Source organism: Eurytemora carolleeae, unplaced genomic scaffold, assembly GCF_000591075.1.
Source record: "Eurytemora carolleeae unplaced genomic scaffold, Eaff_2.0 scaffold390, whole genome shotgun sequence".
NCBI classification, from domain to species: Eukaryota; Metazoa; Arthropoda; class Copepoda; order Calanoida; family Temoridae; genus Eurytemora; species Eurytemora carolleeae.
In genome coordinates, this window is record NW_019396376.1 from 1 (window position 1) to 22,525 (window position 22,525).

The window sequence follows — 22,525 nt, forward strand, 5'->3', positions numbered from 1 at the left end:
AGTTTACTGCTGCAGCTGTAGTCAGGATGAACAATATTCTACCTGAACAAGTTTACTACTGCAGCTGTAGTCAGGATGAACAATATTCTACCTGAACAAGTTTACTGCTGCAGCTGTAGTCAGGATGAACAATATTCTACCTGAACAAGTTTACTACTGCAGCTGTATAGTCAGGATCTGAACAATATTCTGAACAAGTTTACTATACTGCATCTGTAGTCAGGATGAACCATATTCTACCTGAACAAGTTTACTACTGCGGCTGTAGTCAGGATGAACAATATTCTACCTGAACAAGTTTACTGCTGCAGCTGTAGTCAGGATGAACATTATTATACCTGAACAAGTTTACTACTGCAGCTGTAGTCAGGATATACAATATTCTACCTGAACAAGTTTGCTACTGCAGCTGTAGTTAGGATGAACAATATTATACCTGAACAAGTTTACAACTGCAGCTGTAGTCAGGATGAACAATGTTGATAAGCAAGATGTGTAGATGAAAAACTCGCACACTTTTCCACAAGAACTAAAAATATTATCATTTAAACACCCGGCTGAGAAAAATTATGGATGTGCGACAGATCCTCAGCCCCGTACAGCCCCCCCCCACCCCTCATCAACAGTGTAGGAGGGGAGGGAAGAGGTGAAGGGGAGGATTTATATTGTTAAAGATAAATGTGTTTACCTTGTCGGTAGAGTCTCCTCGGGTGTATATGGTTGAGGGTCTGGTGAATGAGGATAGGAATTATGAGCACACTAATAATATAAAAAATTCAGTATGAAAAATGTATTATGTAATTCACATTTTAGGTTTATAAAACATTCAGTATGGAAAATGTATTATGTAATTTACATTTTAGGTTTATAAAATATTCAGTATGGAAAATGTCTTTTGTAATTTACATTTTAGGTTTTTAAAATATTCAGTTTTTTTAAAATTTTCTATTTCTTAACGTTTTCTCGTTCATGAAGATTAGAAAAATGAAATTTTTATAAAATGAGTTAATTAAAATCTAGATAATAAAGCTCTTCGCTCATATGTATATATGTTAGTTATAGCTGTCTAAACGGCTGAACCAAACTGGTTGAATTTTTTTTTTGAGGGAACCCATGGATTTTGACTAAAAAAAAATCCTCGGGCAACGTCGGGCACTTCAGCTAGTATTTTATATTACATTTATAAAATGAGTCTTTTATGAGCCTCATGGGACTGGGAGTGCAGTTTAAACCACTTAGAAGATTGTAATTTCTTCTGTATTACATCACCATGACACTTGGAAACAATTATTAAATAATCATCAAAAATCATTGAACTTGTTAATTTCTTTTCTTTGAAATTTCTCTTAAATTTCAGCATTATTTTACGGTTCCAAGATATACGGCTCATGTTTTGATTATTTAGAAACATCTTTCTGCAAAGTTGAATTTCTTCATTACATAAACAATCTCAAAAATTGACGAGGGTCAATCCAGACCCAAATATTTGTTTATTCAAATGTGGAACTAACATCTACTTTATCACCAAATTTTACTTCTTTAATAAAATATTTGAAATTTTACTTAGAAACGTTTAAAAAGGAAACCGTGACATATTTTAAAAATTATTTGAATAATTTAAAATTTTATTTAAAATGTAAAATTTAAACTATTCGCCTTTATTAAGCTCAAATATGTTATTATGTACAGTGGATTTTTTTCAGAAAATATATTTAATCATACATTTAATAATTACATACATTGTATGCTACTTATAACCATACGTAAAGAATGAATTGTGAGGATGAATATGATGGTGTGAAAGTGTAGAAAACTGGAAAACACATTCTTCTATAAAGAAGTAAAATATCTACCTAAATGTTATATAAAGAGACAAATACGAGCACTTAAATAAACTGAAGAAAATCAGGTTTTCTTCTCTTTCTTTACTCCTTGAAACACTTTCATCGGGTTTAATGACAAAACATAAAATAACAAGAAAACTTAAAAGTTACAATTTTTTGGGTAAAAAGAAAATGTGATTGATGATGTGCATATAAATATAATTTAATGATTAAAAGAAGGGATTATGACGGATAAACCACTGTAAGGGACTGAATACAATATTTTTAAAGTTCCCCTTCAGGATTAAAGAGTATATCCTTTATCCTTGATCAGACAAAGGTTTCAAGCGTAGTCATGTCTAGGGCTGGGTACGATCCTACTTTTTCTAGCCGTTTCGTTAACTGTTAGTTCCAAACGTTAAAAAATAAAAATTCTAGTTAGCCGTTAAGATTAAAGGTAAAACGGAACGTTCGTTAACAACCTCAGTTTCATTAACGGCGTTAACGGAAAATTTTCAAAAATCGTTAACGGTTTATAAAAACAGAAGACAACATTTAAAACGTCAAATCGCTTTTAACCGTTAATTTTTTTTTCAAAAACGGCTAATCTATTTCGTGAACAATTAAAAAATTTATGGTTTTTGCCGTTTGGTAGACGGGATTGACTCTATAGACGGGATTGACTCTATAGACGGGATTGGCTCTATAGACGAGATTGACTCTATAGACGGGATTGACTCTATCGACGGGATTGACTCTATAGACGGGGTTGGCTCTATAGACGGGATTGACTCTATAGACGGGATTGACTCTATAGACGGGGATCACTTTAAATTACGTTTACAATCCATACTATACATTTACTAACCTAGTTCTAGATATTTTGTAAATTAGAATCTTGAAACTCGAGACAAATTGTTTATGTTTGTAAGATGTGTGGGATTGTACCGTGCAAGGATGTAAGGCAAGGAAAGTCATTTCAGAAGTGTACACATCTTTAGTACTGCAGTGTACTGTCTCTGGGCGCTAATGTAAACACAAGACGGATGCCGAAGCCTGACATGGGATCCATCATTCACATAAAAAATCAATGAAATATTCTGGTCATAGGAAACTATTATGTACATTATCAAAATTATCAAAATTTAATGCTTTTAACCTCCTCGGATACTAAACGAACACTGATGCACCTATTATTGTTTACAAATTCCGCCCAGAGAGAACTGGTTTCAATATGTACACAGAGTACACAACCGCAATTGACTTTCCTTGCCTTACATTCTTGGTACCGTGGTAAAATGTTATTACTGGGAATTTAGGCCGCTTCGCGTTCATCTTCTATTTCAATTTCTATTTGTGGTTAGTGGATTTCATAATATTTTTTCGCGCACTTTCAAATTTTACAACATGAAAAACCTTTGGACTTACATTTTTGTAATTTTAAGCATCCGTAAACTATCCCTGAGGTCATATGAGGTCCCGATCAGTTTTGAGTTTTTTTTGGATACAAACAGACAAACAAACAGACAGACAATAAATGTATAAATAAAGAAGATGTTACCTGGCAGTTATGATGAGAACAAGTGCAGGTATTATTAGCAGATCTTGACCCAATAATACCATAACCATTCATGTTCTGTATACCAGTCCCAAGCAATACAATATCATCTAGATACATGACCATATTATCTAGATACAATCTAGATACAATATTATCTAGATACAATCTAGATACAATATTATCTAGATACTATATCATCTAGACACAATATTATCTAGATACTATATCATCTAGACACAATATTATCTAGACACAATATTATCTAGGTACAATATCATCTAGGTACAATATTATCAAGATAAAATATCAACTATATGCAATATCATTTAGATACAATATAATCTCTAGATGCAATATCCTTTAGATACGATATCATCATAGTCTGTATATAAACTGTATAATTATAACTGTATATTGTATATCTATATAATTAGAGTACATAGATATAGAGTGTAGGTGTACTTGGGTTCAAAGAGAAGCGTGGAATTGTCAATTTTAAAAGCATTTTTCACACTAGATTGCGATAACATGAAGTTTATTATATATGTAGTCTGTATAAGAAACCACGAAGAATCCTGCTTTCTCCTAGTGACCTCTACGACAGAATTTTATTAAACTGCACACATAGAAGTATAGTGAGATAGCAAGGGGAGTGGGTTCCAGCTAGCTCAGGTAGGAAATGGAAGGGATGGTGAGGTGTGGGGATGCAGACTCTATATTTGTTAACTGTAATACTATATCAGAGGTAAGAGAGTACAAAGATCTAACAAAGGCTTTCCTCAACAGGTTCCACTGGAGTAAAAAATTAATAGCAGACGTCTGTAATTTTATTTTTCATTTTAAGAGCGTTTCTTGAAAAGATGGCAGTCAAAAAACCTTGTTGAAATGTACCATGTCGTGCCGGGACAACTATAAGTTTGCTTAGTCTGTCCAGTGAGAGCTAATGAGCAGTCTGTGTATGCCTATAGCTTGTGAACTGTATATAACCTGTAAATATAGCACAGTCCTGAGCACATATCCCGGGATCCATGAGTTCTAGGGCATCACATACTCCGTCAGCACAATACTGGTTTCCTGGACAATCATCTGGTTAATCAGGACTTACGAGTACTAGTAGGACTAGTAGGACAAGGAGGACTAGTAGGACTAGCTAAATATTTCAGGAAATTAATTTAGATCCACTATCATAAGTTTTCTAACCTGCACACGTAGAATAGGGTTCTCCTACTCCTCCTCCCCCGTTCTCAAGCCATATACACTCTTCACCTAGATATAAGCATTAACCCTAACTTTTCGGGGGGGGGGGTTGTACAATCTTCCCCTTCACAAAATCAATAATACATTTTTGCATAGTCCTTGATCATGCAATATTAAATATGCAAGAAAAAAAATATTTACAATAAATTTAAACCAGACCAATAATTTTTTTAATTTGTGTAAAACTGTTTCTTTTCGCAGATTTTTAATATTCCTTCCATTTTTGGTTGGAAATCAAATTCAATGTTAGTTACTTCTAGTGATTAAATAAGCTGTCTGCACCATAGTACATAACTGCCAGTGTTTAAATATTTATACATTTAGCTCCAGGTCTCTAGTCTCAATAGAACTTAGAGTAGATGGAAGGGGGGGGGGGAATAGAGAAATCAGGGAAACCAGGTAAGCTAAGGAAAGGAGGGGGGGATCCACTCTTAAGAACAAGAAAATCCACAAAGTATTTGATTGTTTTCATAAGGCATAAAGAAATGGATGCGGTAAAAATAAATTTAAAAGCTAGAATTATTACAAGAAACTTGGACACGAAGTGCCCAGTAGGTCCATTAGAATATAAGGACTGGAGGTTGCAACAGGTCAATCTGAATATAAGGTTTGGAGGTTGCAACAGGTCAATTAGAATATTAGGATTGGAGGTTGCATCAGGTCTATTAGAATACAAGGATTGGAGGTTGCCACAGGTCCATTAGAATATAAGGATTGGAGGTTGCATGCCAGTTTTCAAGTATTGCGTGATTTTAAGTGAACTAACAGTGACAATAAACTACCCAGTGTTTAAATAAAACTTATTTACCAACGAAACATTAGATGTTTATTTATCAAAACAGAAATATAAATTCAAAACAAATTAAAAGAAGTATTTTGTGTATTTTATTTCCAAAAATAATGACAAGATATATTAAACAACGGGTGTCAGTAAAAAACTCAAAATTAACCAACAAAATCAGATACAAGATGGCCGACAAATCATGTAAGGCTAATTGATGAGGAAAAAATGACAAAAAAACCTTATCTCATCCTGAAAAGACAAAAGAAGGTTTGTATCCAAAATTGTAATTAAGCCAGGGATGGAAACATTTATAAAGTGACTATTTTCGGGCACCATTTCTAATCAAAAACATACGACACAAACAACTTATTAAGCTTCAGTTTTCATAATTAATACAAAATAATGACAATCACATGGAAAGTACTTCTTTTGACGACTTGAATGAAGAGTAATGAAAACTAAAAAATTTTCAAAAGAAAGATTGGCTGGGTGATGAATTTGATAATCAATAATATGCCCATGGGTATGAATTATCTAATAAGGCATGTATTTCTAATGAAGCTATGGCTTCCATTTAAAAAATCTGGATTACAGCTAAACTTTCAGTAATGAGCGTAAACAAATACTGTTAAGAACAAACTTAAAAAAGAAAAAGTATCATAGTTTGATGGAGCTACAATCTAAAGAGCTGAAAGCTCCTGAAATACTTAAAAAAGAGATTTCCAACTTCAGGCTGGATTACGGAATCAGACCCCCAAATGGCAAATGTTTGGCTGATAGATACCTTTCTGAGTATTCTTAAGGGCATGAATGCTGCCTAGAGAAAGTATTAAATGATATGAAGATTATCATTACGATTCTGATTTAAAGGTTCCGTTTTGGATCGAAATCATATATTTAAACTGAGGTTCATTTAAAATACGGTCGACAGCTTTTTTTCCAGTATTTTCCAGATTGAAGTATTTGTGAAGATCTGATTGAATTTGATAAAACTTAGTAAATATCCAATTACCTTTTAGTATTGATCTGAATATTATACTACGCTTCAATAAACTATGCTTCTATGCTCTCTTTATAATACTTTAAATAAACAATGCATTTTTATTGATAATTATACTTATACTTATACTCAAGACCTGACGTTACAAAATATTTTTTTTTAATTTACCGAAATCTAGTTTTGTTTTGATTGCATTTTGCAATCAACAGTAATAAAAGAAATATAAAAATTGATCAATTTCTTCTTGTTATTCATCTTATATTTGAAGGAGAAACCTATACAGATTTGACCTGTAATTAACCTACATATCTCTCGATATTCTGGAGACTGTATACATATATCATGTATTGGTAATCAAACAAGTTTATTACTTTAAGTACAATGCATATAAAGCTTAACACGGAAGTTTTCTAGTAAACCTAATTTCTGGCTGATATACTATCTAAACATCTGGTTTCTAAAGAACTGGCCTGCATAGATCTGCCCTATAATAAATTGACCTCTAAAGAACTATCTTCTACAGAAATATCCTATAAAGAACTATCCTCAAAACAATTAAACTATAAAGAAATATCCTCTAAAGAAATATCCACTAAAGAAATATCCTCTGAAGTAATATCCTCTAAAGAAATATCCTCTAAAGAAATATCCTCTGAAGAAATATTCTCTAAAGAAATATCCTCTAAAGAAATATCCTCTAAAGAAATATCCTCTAAAGAAATATTCTCTAAAGAAATATCCTCTAAAGAAATATCCTCTAAAGAAATATCCTCTAAAGAAATATCCTCTAAAGAAATATCCTATAAAGAAATATCCTCTAAAGAAATATCCTCTAAAGAAATATCCTCTAAAGAAATATCCACTAAATAAATATCCTATAAAGAAATATCCTCTAAAGAAATATCCTCTAAAGAAATATCCTCTAAAGGACTGTCCTCTAAAGAAATATCCTCAAAAGAAATATCCTCTAAAGAAATATACACTAAAGAACTATCCTCTAAAGAAATATCCTCTAAAGAAATATCCTCTAAAGAAATATCCTCTAATGAAATATCCACTAAAGAACTATCCTCTAAAGAAATATCCTCTAAAGAAATATCCTCTAAAGAACTGTCCTCTAAAGAAATATCCTCAAAAGAAATATCCTCTAAAGAAATATCCACTAAAGAACTATCCTCTAAAGAAATATCCTCTAAAGAAATATCCTCTAAAGAAATATCCTCCCATGAAATATCCACTAAAGAACTATCCTCTAAAGAAATATCCTCTGAAGAAATATCCTCTAAAGAAATATCCTTTAAAGAAATATCCTCTAAAGAAATATCCTCTAAAAAATATCCTTTAAAGAAATATCCTCTAAAGAAATATCCTTTAAAGAAATAGCCTCTAAAGAAATATACTCTAAAGAACTATCCTCAAAAGAGTTAGTCTATGAAGAAAAAAACCGGTAAAGAAATTTAAAAAAAAAAACATTGGAGCTGGCCTGTTAAAATTGGCCTGTAAAGATCTAGCATATAAAGAAATTTACTCTAAAAACTCCTTTAAACAACTGGGAAGAATTACCCTCTAGTGAACTGACATTTATAGATCTGGTCTCTAAAGAATTAGAACTAGCCTCTAAAGAAGTGGTTCCTAAAAAACCTCTCTCTCTCTAAAGAACCGACCTTAAAAAATTGACCCGTAGATAACTGGTCTCTGAAGAGCTGGGTTCAAAAGAACTAACTTTTGCAGAAATGTCCTCTCAAGTACTGTTTGTAAAGAATTGACCCGTAGATAACTGGTCTCTGAAAAGCTGGGCTAAAAAGAACTAACTTGTGCAGAAATGTCCTCTCAAGTACTGTTTGTAAAGAATTGACCCGTAGATATCTGGTCTCTGAAAAGCTGGGCTAAAAAGAACTAACTTGTGCAGAAATGTCCTCTCAAGTACTGTTTGTAAAGAATTGACCCGTAGATAACTGGTCTCTGAAAAGCTGGGNGAAGTGGTCTGTAAAGAACTGGTCTGTTAAGAACTGATCTGTAAAGAACTGGTCTTTAAAGAACAAGCTTGTAAAGAACAAGCTTGTAAAGAACAAGCTTGTAAAGAACAAGCTTGTAAAGAACAAACTTGTAAAGAACTGGTCTGTAAAGAAGTGGTCTGTAAAGAACTGGTCTGTTAAGAACTGATCTGTAAAGAACTGGTCTGTAGAGAACTAGTCTGTTAAGAACTGGTCTGTAAAGAACTGGTCTGTAAAGAACTGGTCTGTTAAGAACTGATCTGTAAAGAACTGGTCTTGAGAGAACTGGTCTGTAGAGAACTGGTCTGTAAAGAACTATAGCCTGTAAAGAACAAGTCTGTAAAGAAGTGGTCTGTAAAGAACTGGTCTGTTAAGAACTGATCTGTAAAGAACTGGTCTGTAAAGAACTGGTCTGTTAAGAACTGATGTGTAAAGAACTGGTCTGTAGAGAACTAGTCTGTTAAGAACTGGTCTGTAAAGAACTGGTCTGTAAAGAGCTGGTCTGTTAAGAACTGATCTGTAAAGAACTGGTCTGTAGAGAACTGGTCTGTAGAGAACTGGTCTGTAAAGAACTATAGCCTGTAAAGAACAAGTCTGTAAAGTTGTATAATTGCCTGATATTTTATGAAATATTTAGTTTTGAACTTAAGCTCGCCACAACTCATTGGATTATTGAATTTCCAATTCCAGAATTCTAGAATTATATTATTGAAGAACTCTCTCTTAGAAGAAGGAAGTATTAGAAAACAGATTAATTTGCTTCTAGTTTAAATCATGTTTTCATAAATTTATGAGTGCAGAGGCCGAATTTAAAGAATTTAAACTGCGTCGCTGATCCACCAAAAACCGGTTCTATGTGAGTGCCGGCTCAAATCTCAATACACTGAATACCATTTAAGTGGAACAAATCATGTTTGAACCACGTCTCATATTTGAGTCTCAGCTCAAATTCTTTAAATTCAGCCTCAGATTTAGACCGACCCTAAATCCCTACTAATGAGGAGGGGGCGGTGGGGGGGAGGATTTAAACTTTATTGTACTTAATATGAGAAGGATGAGTATAATCTAAACCTCATCCGTCCTTATGTTCTCATTGCATAACTCACATTGTAGACAGTTCAAATTAGTTTATTTTACAGTAACACTAGTATTTAAAGCATAGTGCAATATTTAGAATATGACCAGATACTAAAACTTCTCAACCGCTTGTCTGAATCTAAGCTGAGTAGAGAACCTGGAGAATATGAACAGTACGCTCCAGGATCTTACACAGGAGGGATGTTAGAGTCTAGCTCCCTTTATCCCAATTCATTTATACTCTGAGAGATATGTAAAGAGGTCATTAAAGGGATTGAAACTAAAACGAGAGTACGGGGATCTAGAATGAAATAGTTGCTTAAACCCTAAACCATGGGGGCAATTGATTGATCTTGAAAATCCCTAGGATTTACATCTGACTTGTACTTGCTAGAACACAATAATCATTACAAAGAAATTTCATATCTTCAACCTGATGGCGTAAACCTGTTACACTATGTCTATTAACTGTAACACTGGGTTTGTTACCTGTACCTGTACCTGAAGAAAATTAAGACTTTTTGTAGTTTATTCAACACGGGGGACTATTATTTTTTTAAACTGCAAGTCTTTACAAAACTATTGAGCTATGGGGATTTTTGAAATAAATAGAATTTTAGAAATGGTAACGAATTAGGGCACAAATACTACTTTTGGAGAATTCCAGTATAATCAAAAATACATTTTTGGCACGCTTTTCATTATTCAAAGCATTAGACAAATAAGTTATTGAAATAAAAATTCAGGTGTTGTTCAAGGTTTTACGATAATGTTTTCAACATTTTTTAAATCTCTAAAATTTTTTGGAAACCATTTTTACTCTTATGCAAAATTTTATTTTTAAAAAGAAATTTCTTTTTTACTCACTTTGTTAAATAACAGAACTTTAGGAATTGAAATTTTCAAGACATATTCATCAATGTTAAAGCTTTTTAGGGATGCATTCAAATTTTTGCTAAGACCAAAAATGGAAAAGCTACATGCAAAGGATAGCATATTTATCATAATTTTTTCGTCTCCTCTAAAATTTCCATTTTTAACTCAACATATTTGTTACATATAACACTATGCTTGTACCCGTAACACTATGTTTGTTACCTGTAACTCTTAATTTGTTACCTGTCACACAATATTTGTTACCTTTAACACTATATTTGTTACCTGTAACACTATGTTTTACCTTTGACACTCTGTTTGTTACCTATAACACTATGTTTGTTACCTGTAACACTATATTTGATACCTGTAAGACTATATTTGTTACCTGTAACACTATATGTATTAACTGTAACACTATGTGTGTTACCTGTAGCACTATATTTGTAACATGTAACACTATGTTTTTTACCTCTAACACTATATTTGTTACTTGTAAAACTATATGTGTAACCTGTACCAATATTTTTGTTACCTGTAGCATGCACTTTATTTGTTACTTGTAACATTGTATTTGTTTGTTACCTATAACACTATGTTTGTTACCTCTAACACTATCTTTGTTACTTGTAAAACTATATGTGTAACCTCTACCAATATTTTTGTTACCAGTAGCACTATATTTGTTACCAGTAGCACTATATTTGTTACCTGAAACACTATATTTGTTGCTTGTTACAATATATTTGTTACTTGTAACACTGTATTTGTTACCTGTTACACTATGACATGAATCTTGACATAGTTCCTGTGTACCATGAGCTGAACACCATTCTGTTCTATTGCAGTCATAAACATTTTCTCGGACTAATCATGTATAAAGTTAGATATTTTGGATAATAATAATTAATAATTATAATAATTAAAACTGCTAAAATGGTTAATAATTGTTAATATTTTGTAATCCCGACTCATAATGATTCATCACATTTACGCGTCAAATTCTTCATGGTTTAATTACTGTAGCAAACATAATGTAGTAAAACAGTAAAAATGTTTTAACAAAAAAAGTCTAATAAAACTGCATTAGCTAGAAATTAAACTTAAATGTTGCTTATATAACTTAAATTAAACCTTAGCCTTTTAAGCTATAGCTTAAATATTTATCTCAAAGAAATCGTCGAGTTAAATATGTAAACATGAAGTTAATCCGAGCAGTAATATCATTCTTTCTATAAATTAATCTTCATTCTCTGGAAAATGTCAATGAAATATTAACATTTAAACAATTTTTGTAATGTGTTACTTGAGTCTAGAATTAAATTTAGTTTAGCCCCGAATTCACTATTTTACAGAAATTTTAAGCTATAACTTAAACTTGCACATTCATCAGTTTAGTACTCAGTATTACCTGAAATGCTTAAAGTGAGTTTAGCGCCGTTTTCTTTATCCTTGAGACAAATTGATGTATTGTTGGTCAAAATATTCAACCAATCTTCATCTTTATCCCCATCCTCATCCTCATCTTCATTCTCATCATCCCCGTTCGAGTTGATGTAGAGTATGTTTGCAAGGACATCCAGCTTCTTGGTTTCCCTGTTAAATACAGCTAAACTGATTGAAGATTAAAATAAAATTATTAATAACCAAATTATTGATTATAAAAGATTGTAAAAGATATATTAACATAAATTTGACTTGTCTGTGAGTCTTTTATTTGTATCCAATAAACTACGAAACGATTGAACTGGCCAACCCAAACATTTTGTGGGAAGTCACATGACCCTAGGGGAGGTTTGTGGCTTGTCGAACAAATAAATTTTTGTCTTTTTACAAGTTTTGAAAAACACCTCGGTTTAAACAAATGATCCGCAAGAATTTTTATTTATTTGAGTATGATGAGAAAATGGTGGCTTGAATATCAACAGTTGAAATCTCAAGGGGTTTGAAGCAATTTAAAAGCCAAGTAGTGAGCTGACCTTGTATGTTTACAGGGAACTATGAGGGACTGGGTTGATCTAAGGTTTCCAACTCGAGCATATTTTCTCCAGGATGGATCAATAACTAGACTCAAAGGTTCAGCACTAGGTTCAGGGGCTGGAGAATCAGAGAGAGGGGGACTCAGCTTATGGAAGATCAGGTTATACTCATCCTGTAATATATAGGAAATACACACCCTGTAATATATAGAATATACACACCCTGTAATATACTCAACCTGTAATATATAGGTGTATACACCCTGTAATATATATTCACACCCTGTAATATATAGAATATACACACCCTGTAATTATACTCACCCTGAAATATATACTTACCATGTAATACATACTCACCCTGTAATATATATACCCACCCTGTGATAAATATAGAATATACACATCCTGTAATATATATTCACCCTGTAATATATATACACACCCTGTAATTATACTCACCCTGAAATATATACTTACCATGTAATACATACTCACCCTGTAATATATATACACACCCTGTAATATATACACACCTTGTAATATATAGGATTCCAATCAAAACATGTTCAAAGGGGCTAAAAAAGTTATTTACAGGGACTGTTAACTTGTTTAGGCAATGTTAGGGTAAACTAAATAGCCTGTAAATATATAATAAATAAATAAATATAAAATTATTTTAATTCAATGACATCATGTGCAGGCCATTATATACTTAAATAAGAAAACTTTTGAACTTGGTTCAGTTCAGTTCAGTTCAATTAAGGTATACGTAAGGTTGACTAATGGTAAGCTGTAAAAAGTTATTTTAATTGTAGTGTGAGAATTTCCCATCCTATATATACAATATACATATATATATGCAAATGTTATTATACATATTCTTCTCTGCATATTCAACAATACAGGAGAAGAATTTTAATAGAAATTAGAAACCTGAAAGACAGCACATCAACTTATTATGCAGAAAAAGATTTAACTACCTTCTATAAAACAAAAAAAGGTATGTATAGAATAAGAACTAAAAATTTTGAACATTCAAACTATTCGAACCTAGTCAAGACGTTAAATACTTCACTAAACTCACCTGGTCTGGACAGAAGAGATAATTCATGTTTTCATCTTTAACAATTAGTTTACAGACAACATTCTCCTGGGCTTCAAGCTCTACTTCAAGCTCTGCTTTCTTGACATACAGGGACAGAGGCAGAATTATTCTTCTAACTTTAGGACTCCTCCAACAGTAGAAAAATGTATACGATAATTTTTTTAAATTAAATTTAAATTCATTAAATATTAATAATTTTCATAGTTTTCTTAATTTTCATATTATTTTTATATATATATTTTTTTCATATTTTCCAGATTTCTCAAAGTTTTCCTATTATGAATATTTTTCCTATTATTTATATATTTCGTTTAAAAAATACTAGAATATTCTGAAGTCGAGAAAAAATCTCACTGAAGATTGGTCCATGGCAATTGGTCCATGAAACATTGTGTATGAGGATGCTTATCTGTTTTTTTGATTGAATAATAAATTAAATATTTTTCATATCATTCATATTTTTCCTATTTTTCTTATTTTCCATTTTTTCATATTTTTCATATTTTTCATATTTCTCATATTTTTCATATTTTTCATATTTTTATATTTTTCATAATTTACATATTTTTCATATTTTTCATTTTTATTATATATTTTTCCTATGTTTTCTATTTTTCCTATTATTCATATTGTCATATTTTTCATATTTTTCATATTTTTCATATTTTTCATATTTTTCATGTCTTTCCAAATTTTCATATTTTTCATTTTTTCATGTTTCTCATATCTTGCATAATTTTCTCATTAAAGGTTAATTTTTTGGAACAACATTTTTATTTCTTTTTAGTGAAAACAAATAGAAAATAGAAATTATAAAAAAACTGGAAATTTGAACTTCTGCAAGTTTGATACTGATATTTTTAAAAAGTCAACGCTAGAGAGGTTTTGTGTGTTAATCAGAAAATGTAATTTAATTTACTTATTAAACTTACTCATCGCAGATTGATAGGTTGAGATTATTATATTCTTTTGAACTGCAATCTACGTAGTAAGTTCTCTGTGTTCCATTTCCCAGGTTTAGAAAACCAGCACAACCTTCTACACTGAATCTAAATATATTAATTGCGTTCACGTTTAAGATTTTAAATTGTACCAATTTTGTGCTGCCTCATGAGGGAAGGAAGGCACACCACAATTTTGTTCTAGCATTGTTTTCATTCTCTTATAAAGGACTTCTGTCACCCATGCATCCTTATACCCCATAATGTCGTCTTTACCCCCTTCTCGTATCTTTGAGCCACCAAACCAAATAATTTACTCTGGTGCTTCCTACGTACTCTGACAAAGAAAATTATTATTATAAAGATTTATTCACACACAAAGATTTAAATACATATATAAATGGTGTAGTTTAAATTTGTTTAAATAAATTTTTGAAAATACAGGTTTCCAAAAGAAAAGAGAAATACTTTAACTAGTGAATACTTAAATCATCCATGGCAATTTTACTTAAACGACTGGGTTTCTTATTTTCAGAAGTTCCTCTAAATGTTTTAAACTGACCCATCACCCATCACTCCTTAATTACCCCAAACACACCCAATTAGTAAGTTTATTTAATTAAACAGTAAAACAATGTTAGACCAATATTTATTTTATTAAACAGCAGACAATGTAATATTAATATTTATTCCCACTAAAACTGTATTTTATAGGTATTAAAAAATTCATTTATTGAGACTACTGTATTTGAGGAGTAGAGGAGCCATCAACCTTCAGTTTTTGCTTCTACAACTTTATATTATTTTATTCAAATTATGTTGTATATAATAGTAACGTCATTTGTGGTGCAAACGAAAAAAAATGGTGTGGTGTGCCTTCCCCCGCTTGTCTCAAAAGGAAGGGGAGGGGGGACATAAGAACAAATCGTATGCAGCATAAAGTAAAAAGATTGTAAAAAATAGGTGAAACAGAAATCGCGTCCAATTGCGCGTCCCCCTTTATGAATTTCAGTATGCGCTAATACAAACTGATACAATTTTGAGAAAAATAATGTAACTATAAAAAAAACATTTTTTAAGAGAGACGATTAAACAACTTGCTACTTTTGAAGAATTTAAAGTTTTTGTTCTTACCTGAACCGGTCAATATTCACATCATCAACAAACAAACTAGAATATTAAACAAACTAGAATATTAATAAACTTAGAATATTAAACAAATTAGAATATTATTAAACTAGAATAAATATAACCTAGAATATTAATAAACTAGAATATTAATAAACTAGAATATTAAACAAACTAGAATATTAATAAACACGAATATTAAACAAACTAGAATATTAATAAACTAGAATATTAAACAAATTAGAATATTATTAAACTAGAATAATAATAAAATAGAATATTAATAAACTAGAATATTAATAAACTAGAATATTAAACACTAGAATAATAATAAAATAGAATATTAATAAACTAGAATATTAATAAACTAGAATATTAAACAAACTAGAATATTAATAAACTAGAATATTAAATAAATTAGAATATTATTAAACTAGAATAATAATAAACTGAAAAATTAATAATCTAAAATATTGATAAACTAGAATATTAATAGACTAGAATATTAATAAACTAGAATATTAACAAACTTGAATATTAATAAACCAGAATATTAATAAACTAGGATATTTATAAACTAGAATATTTATAAGCTAGAAAATTAATAAACTAGAATATTAATAAACTAGAATATTAAACAAACTAGAAAATTAATAAACTAGAATATTAATAAACTAGAATATCAAACAAACTAGAATAATAATAAACTATAATATTAAACAAACTAGAATATCAATAAACTAGAATATCAATAAACTAGAATATTAAACAAACTAGAATAATAATAAATAAGAATATTAATAAACTAGAATAATGATGAACTAGAATATTAGACAAACTAGAATATTAATAAACTAGAATATTGATAAAATACACTATTAATAAACTTGAATAATAAACAAACTAGAATATTAATAAACTAAAATATTAAAGAGACTAGAATATTCATATACTAGAATATTGAACCATATCAGAATATCAATTAACTAGAATATCAATATACTAGAATATTAAACAAACTAGAATAATAATAAATTAGAAAATTAGTAAACTAGAATAATGATGAAATAGAATATTATACAAACTAGAATATTGATAAACTAGAATATTAATAATCTAGAATATTGATAAAATAAACTATTAATAAACTAGAATATTAAACAAACTAGAATATTAATAAACTAAAATATTAAAGAGACTAGAATATTAATAAACTAGAATAATGATAAACTAGAATATTAAACAAACTAGAATATTAATAAACTAAAATATTAAAGAGACTAGAATATTCATATACTAGAATATTAAACCATATTAGAATATCAATTAAATAGAATATTAATAAACTAGAAAACTAAACAAATTAAAATATAAATAAACTAAAATATTTAAAAGAATAATCTCATCAGTTTTGATCTTAATATTTATAACATTAACAACAATACGTTTAAATTGTAAATGTAATTAATCCTAATTATATAATACTTATCAAGATATTAAACGATGATAATTAATGAGAGAAAGGAATCCACGAGAATGAGAATGCAGAATTGATGCAATGATAAACTGCTTAAATTTCCAAATTTTACCTTAAAATAATCTTAGACTTCTGTTCCGAGTAATCCTTTGGATAGAAGCTCAAGTGATCTTCAGACTACAATTTGCAAAACATCAAAATTTATTTTGAACTTTTTTGAAACAATATCCAGTTTTAGCCAGTTTATCAAATTTTTTATATGAAAAATATTTTTGTTATTATTTTTTCAAGCATTATTTTTAGGATATTTTTTCAAAAATCTTAAATTCCCTGCAGACAATTTAGCTATTATCCATTTTTTGTCTCATTGCAAATGTTGAATTGAGAGTAACAGATATAGTCTCATCCTAACAGATATAGTCTCATCCTAACAGATATAGTTTAATCCTAACAGATATAGTCTCATCCTAACACATATAGTCTCATCCTAACAGATATAGTCTCATCCTAACAGATATAGTCTTATCCTAACAGAAAGTCACATCCTAACAGATAAAGCCTCGTCCTAACCGATATAGTCTCATCCTAACAGATATAGTCTCATCCTAACAGATATAGTCTCATCATAACAGATATAGTCTCACCCTAACAGATATAGTCTCATCCTAAATGTTAGAATCCACAAAAACTAAGGGTTCGAGAAAACATGATTGAATGAGTATTATTGAAAACTGTGATACCTGAGGTTTAGGAAGACTCTGAATATTTTCTTTTAGTTCAAGTTTTCCTTGCTTCTGAAATCTAATGGAGTTTACTCCGTCTAACAAACATCAAACATTATTTTTTCACTTAAAATATAGTTTTAAAGTTTAAAGCAGCCTGATTATTTAAAATTGAAATATTTAAAATATAGTTAAAGTAGCGTGGATATTTAAAATATAGTTAAAGTAGCCTGGATATTTAAAATATAGTTTAAAGTAGCGTGGATATTTAAAATAAAGTTAAAGTAGCCTGGATATTTAAAATATAGTTAAAGTAGCCTGTATATTTAAAATATAGTTAAAGTAGTGTGGATACTTAAAATATAGCTAAAGTAGCCTGGATATTTAAAATATAGTTTAAGTAGCCTGGATATTTAAAATATAGTTAAAGTAGCCTGGATATTTAAAATATAGTTAAAGTAGCCTTGTTACGCGAGCCATGCTCCGTGTATAAAGTCTACTTGTCACCCCTGTGTATTTCTGAGTTCTCCCTGAAGATCTGTACAGAACGTATTGTGAAAGAACTAGTTTAGCTCCCTTTATCCCAATTGATTTATTCTCTGAGAGATATGTAAAGAGGTTATTAAAAGGATCGATATGGGGATCTAGAGTGAAATAGTTGAATAAACCCTAAACCATGGGTTCAATTGATTGATCTCGAAAATCCCTAGAATATACATCTTACTTGTATTTGATAGAACACAATAATCATTAACACTAATGTCCAAAGAAATTTCATATTTTCAACCTGAGTCTAAAACTAAAAAATGCGCGAATTTTAAGTTCGAGGTTAAAAGTTGTGTAAAATAATAAATAGCTACTTAAATATTAAACTTTCTCAATTTTAAATTTGAATTTCCCGGGAAAAATCTGAACCAATCGGAGAAAGGGATTTACGGAGAATTATTACGTAAGTATTGGTAATCAGCTGTTTTCTTAAATTTTAAATTATTTACGTAACGGAAGACTAAACATATTTCCAGTTACAACAGTATTTTGGGTTTACATGCAAACATTAATTAATCTAAAACGTGAAATTTATTTAATCGGTTTTTACTTCTAAATATATCATAATAAGTTGGATGCCGCTTACCACTGAATGATGATAGACAAATAGGGATTGCGGGATTTCAAGATTTTAACCACACGGTTAAAGTTCAGGTTTAAATTAAGTCAGAAGTGGCATTTGACCATGAACTTAAAATTTAAGTCAAAACTTTTCGTTCTTTAGTTTTAGACTCAGATATTTGATATTTGAAACATAAGCTACCTGTAAACCTATATTCATTGCCAGTTATACTATGTTTGTTACCTATTACACTATGTCTATTAACTGTAACAGTGTGTTTGTTACCTGTACACAGCGGGGCTGAAGAAAATCAAGACTTTTTGTAGTTTACCCAACACGAGGACCATTATTTTTGTTGTTTACCCAACACGGGGACTATTATTTTTGTAAACGTGTATTAGAAAACTACCAAAGAGAAGATATGACTTTGACTTCAAGGTTTTTATTTTAGGAAACGTTTTCTCTTTGACTCTCATACATGTTAATGAATTTGATATTGTTCAAGGGACTGGTAAGCGTAACTCCATGTGATGATTTGACCTTTAATTTATAGAGAGGCAAGTCCGATTCGCAACAATACCCTTTAAACCTTTGTATGATCAAGGATTTCGTAGATATTCTTATTCATAGTGCGGGCAATTAAGTGCCAAGAAACCGCGCGAGTGTACACTAGCAAGGAGAGTACGTAGTGTACGCTGTAACCTCAAGTTACCCTGCACTCAGTCTTCAACTGTACAAATGAGGGATATCTTCCACATCGTTGCCCGGACTCCCCGGACAAAGTTTTAAAGGGTACCGTTGTAAATCAAAAATGCCTCTCTATAAATGGAAGGTCACTTGAAATTTTAAAGCATTATTAGTTGTCTTTATTTGCTACATGTTTGCCTCCCAGGCAAATTTAAAAATCGCAAATTATCATTTTAGAAGATTAGAAACTGAGCACGAAGCTGTACTAGGTTTTGTTAAAACGAAGGTTATAATGCAAGGAAAGTTAGTTTCAGTTGCGTATACTCTGCGTACATTCTAAAACCAGTTCTCTCTGGGTGGAATTTGTAAACAAGAATAGATGCATCAGTGTTCTTTTAGTATCCGAGGAAGTTAAAAGCATTACATTTTGAGAATTTTGATAATTCACATAATAGTTTCCTATGACAAGAATATTTTATTGATTTTTTATGTGAAAGATGGATCCCATGTCAGATTTCGACATCCGCCTTGTGCTTATACACATTACCGCCAAGAGACAGTACACTGCAGTACACCTCTGAAATAACTTTTCTTATTTTATAACCTTGGGAAAACTACCTTGTTCATTGTTCCGGGGAATGTTGATATTGTTCTTTAAAAACAATTCTCCAGTTTCTTTATTTAACAGGAGATAATCTAGAAACCGGTTTGCACGGCTGCTGATATTGTAGTGTACATAAGACCTAAACAATTAGATTAAATATTTATATTTATATTTATATTTATCTATATATATAATAATTATATTTATATTTATTCTTATTTTAAAATTACTTTTCTATCCAACAGTGGACAAAATTGTGTAAATTTTTTCCAGAAATTTAATTTTCTGGAAAATGAATTTTAGACCAAATTTTTTCTTTAGATTGTTTGATCCTTTAGCAGCCTCTCTAAGCTGCAGGTGTAGCAAGGAGTTTAAGAAGAGGATTAAATATAAACCTTTCTAAGTAAATGTTAATTAAGTCTTTTGTTTTAAGATAAACAAGGCAAACATTAAGTTTTAATAAGTTAGTTAACTTATACAATAAATATATTTCTTTGCACAGGTATTTAATACTAGACACAAACTAAAATTTTCTAGTCCATAAATCTATGCAACCTGATGCCGTTAATCTTTGATATTTCAAACTTTATTTAGCTGATCTAACATAATTCTTATTCTAAAATGGTAATGGCAAAGAGAATAGAATATATATTAGAGTGGAAATTACTAGAAAAAATTCATTCTATAAAGTTTATTTAACAGCTGTAAAAATTCGAAATTGAAATGGATAGTTTAGGGAACCTACTGTACTCATACTGTATATACTTTGTGAACATTTACATGATTAATACACTTTGAACTCCCTTTCAGGCTGAAAGGGACTGACAAAATTCACACTGAGGGATTGTCTAAATTCCACTCTAAAATATATTATATTCTCTTTGGTTATTGGTCTATTATATTAGGTTACAAAGATATACGAAAAAGAAAAAGATTATGGTAAGTTATTAATTTAGGATTTATATTGTTTTATTCTTAAGGTGAAATAAATCTTTCTGTTAGTCTTTTTTTTTAAAACAAAAGGTTGATTTAAAAAAAAAGTTATAACGAATCAAACTTATTTTTCTCTTCAGTCACCCCACCCTATTCCCTGTAAATATTAACAACAAAGGATCAGTGTTAAAAGACGACTGTACGGCAATTATTCAGTGTTTTTTAACATTTATGGCTCAATTGAAAATTGATTATTTTTTTCATATCATTTGAAATACCACTGAAAACTTTATTTCTGGCGAAAAATCGTCTTGACAGTTTCATTCTTTGTGGGTAACCTACCGTGACGGTATTTACATTTTGTATTTACATAGTTTACTTAGTAAAGGTAATTATTGTGTAAAGTAGTATAGAATAAATACATTTATAACTTGTTTAAAAATTATATAAATATACGTACATTAACCTTCGATAGAACTCCTTAAAGGGAATATAATCCTTAATATTTAAGAAGTTTTAGCGTACTAATGTAAGCCGTTTTCAGAAAAAAACCACAGGGGGTGGGGGAAACCCCCTTCCCCATCATGATTGGGTTATAAAGTATTGATTATATTCATACAAATTATGACAAAAATGTTTTGCCAAGAAAAGTCAATAATGGTCAAGTTGAACTAATAAATATACATTTTGTAAACGATGAATTATAATAATGAATAATCTAACCAGTATCTAATGAGTTAAATTAATGAATACCCCTGTCTGATGAATTATAATAATGAATAATTTAACCACTATCTAATGAATTTAATAAATACCCCTGTCTGATGAATTATAATAATGAATAATCTAACCACTATCTAATGAATTAATGAATACCCCTGTCTGATGAATGGATTCGGTGAGTATATAGGGTGTGAAGAATCTGTATTCTTGAATACTGTAATCTTCACCCAGTTCTGGGAGAACAACTTCATATCACCTGAACACATAGAGTATAAAGAATTATAGAACACTTGACAACAGAATCTCCCTAGAAGAGATTGATTTGTTTGGTGCACTGTACTGTAAAACGTAAAATTAACCGGAGTTTACAGTGGAGCGTCCCCCCTCCCGTTCTATAATAAATCCTGTTTTATAATTATTTCGTTGCATGGAAGCCGGGAATTTTATTTTACCAAGGGTTACCAAGACCAATTTTGCCTACAAAACATCCAGAGCTCAGCAAGGAATGCTTTTTAGAGATGAAAATTAGGGATTTTTTCCACAAAAGTTCTCATAGGGGGTGGTTCATTTACACAACCGTCCCAAGGGACATTAAGTAACTTAACCTCTCTCTCTTGGGGGAAACATAATGTTTGACTTAAACAGCTTTTTTTCAGGTTTTTGATAATCGATTAGAAAATTTTATGACATTTTGTTTTTCTTTTTATTTGTACATTCTGTTTTTTTGGTTTCCCAGCTCCCAT

General features: G+C 30.4%; 1 protein-coding gene across 1 annotated transcript in view; it reads right to left on the reverse strand.

The window, feature by feature from the left end:
* Nucleotides 1-436: 436 nt before the first annotated feature.
* LOC111702007 (uncharacterized) overlaps nt 437-22,525 on the reverse strand; it is a gene marked incomplete at its 3' end in the record, with an annotated part of 52,390 nt that continues 30,301 nt past the window's right edge. The window contains 13 exon segments of the mRNA XM_023473527.1: nt 437-529; nt 689-759; nt 3,385-3,491; nt 4,372-4,458; nt 4,585-4,650; nt 11,147-11,239; nt 11,784-11,968; nt 12,352-12,524; nt 13,439-13,586; nt 14,392-14,508; nt 15,535-15,570; nt 17,118-17,182; nt 17,746-17,825. Of these exon segments, the coding sequence (XP_023329295.1) occupies nt 437-529; nt 689-759; nt 3,385-3,491; nt 4,372-4,458; nt 4,585-4,650; nt 11,147-11,239; nt 11,784-11,968; nt 12,352-12,524; nt 13,439-13,586; nt 14,392-14,508; nt 15,535-15,570; nt 17,118-17,182; nt 17,746-17,825 (1,321 nt within the window).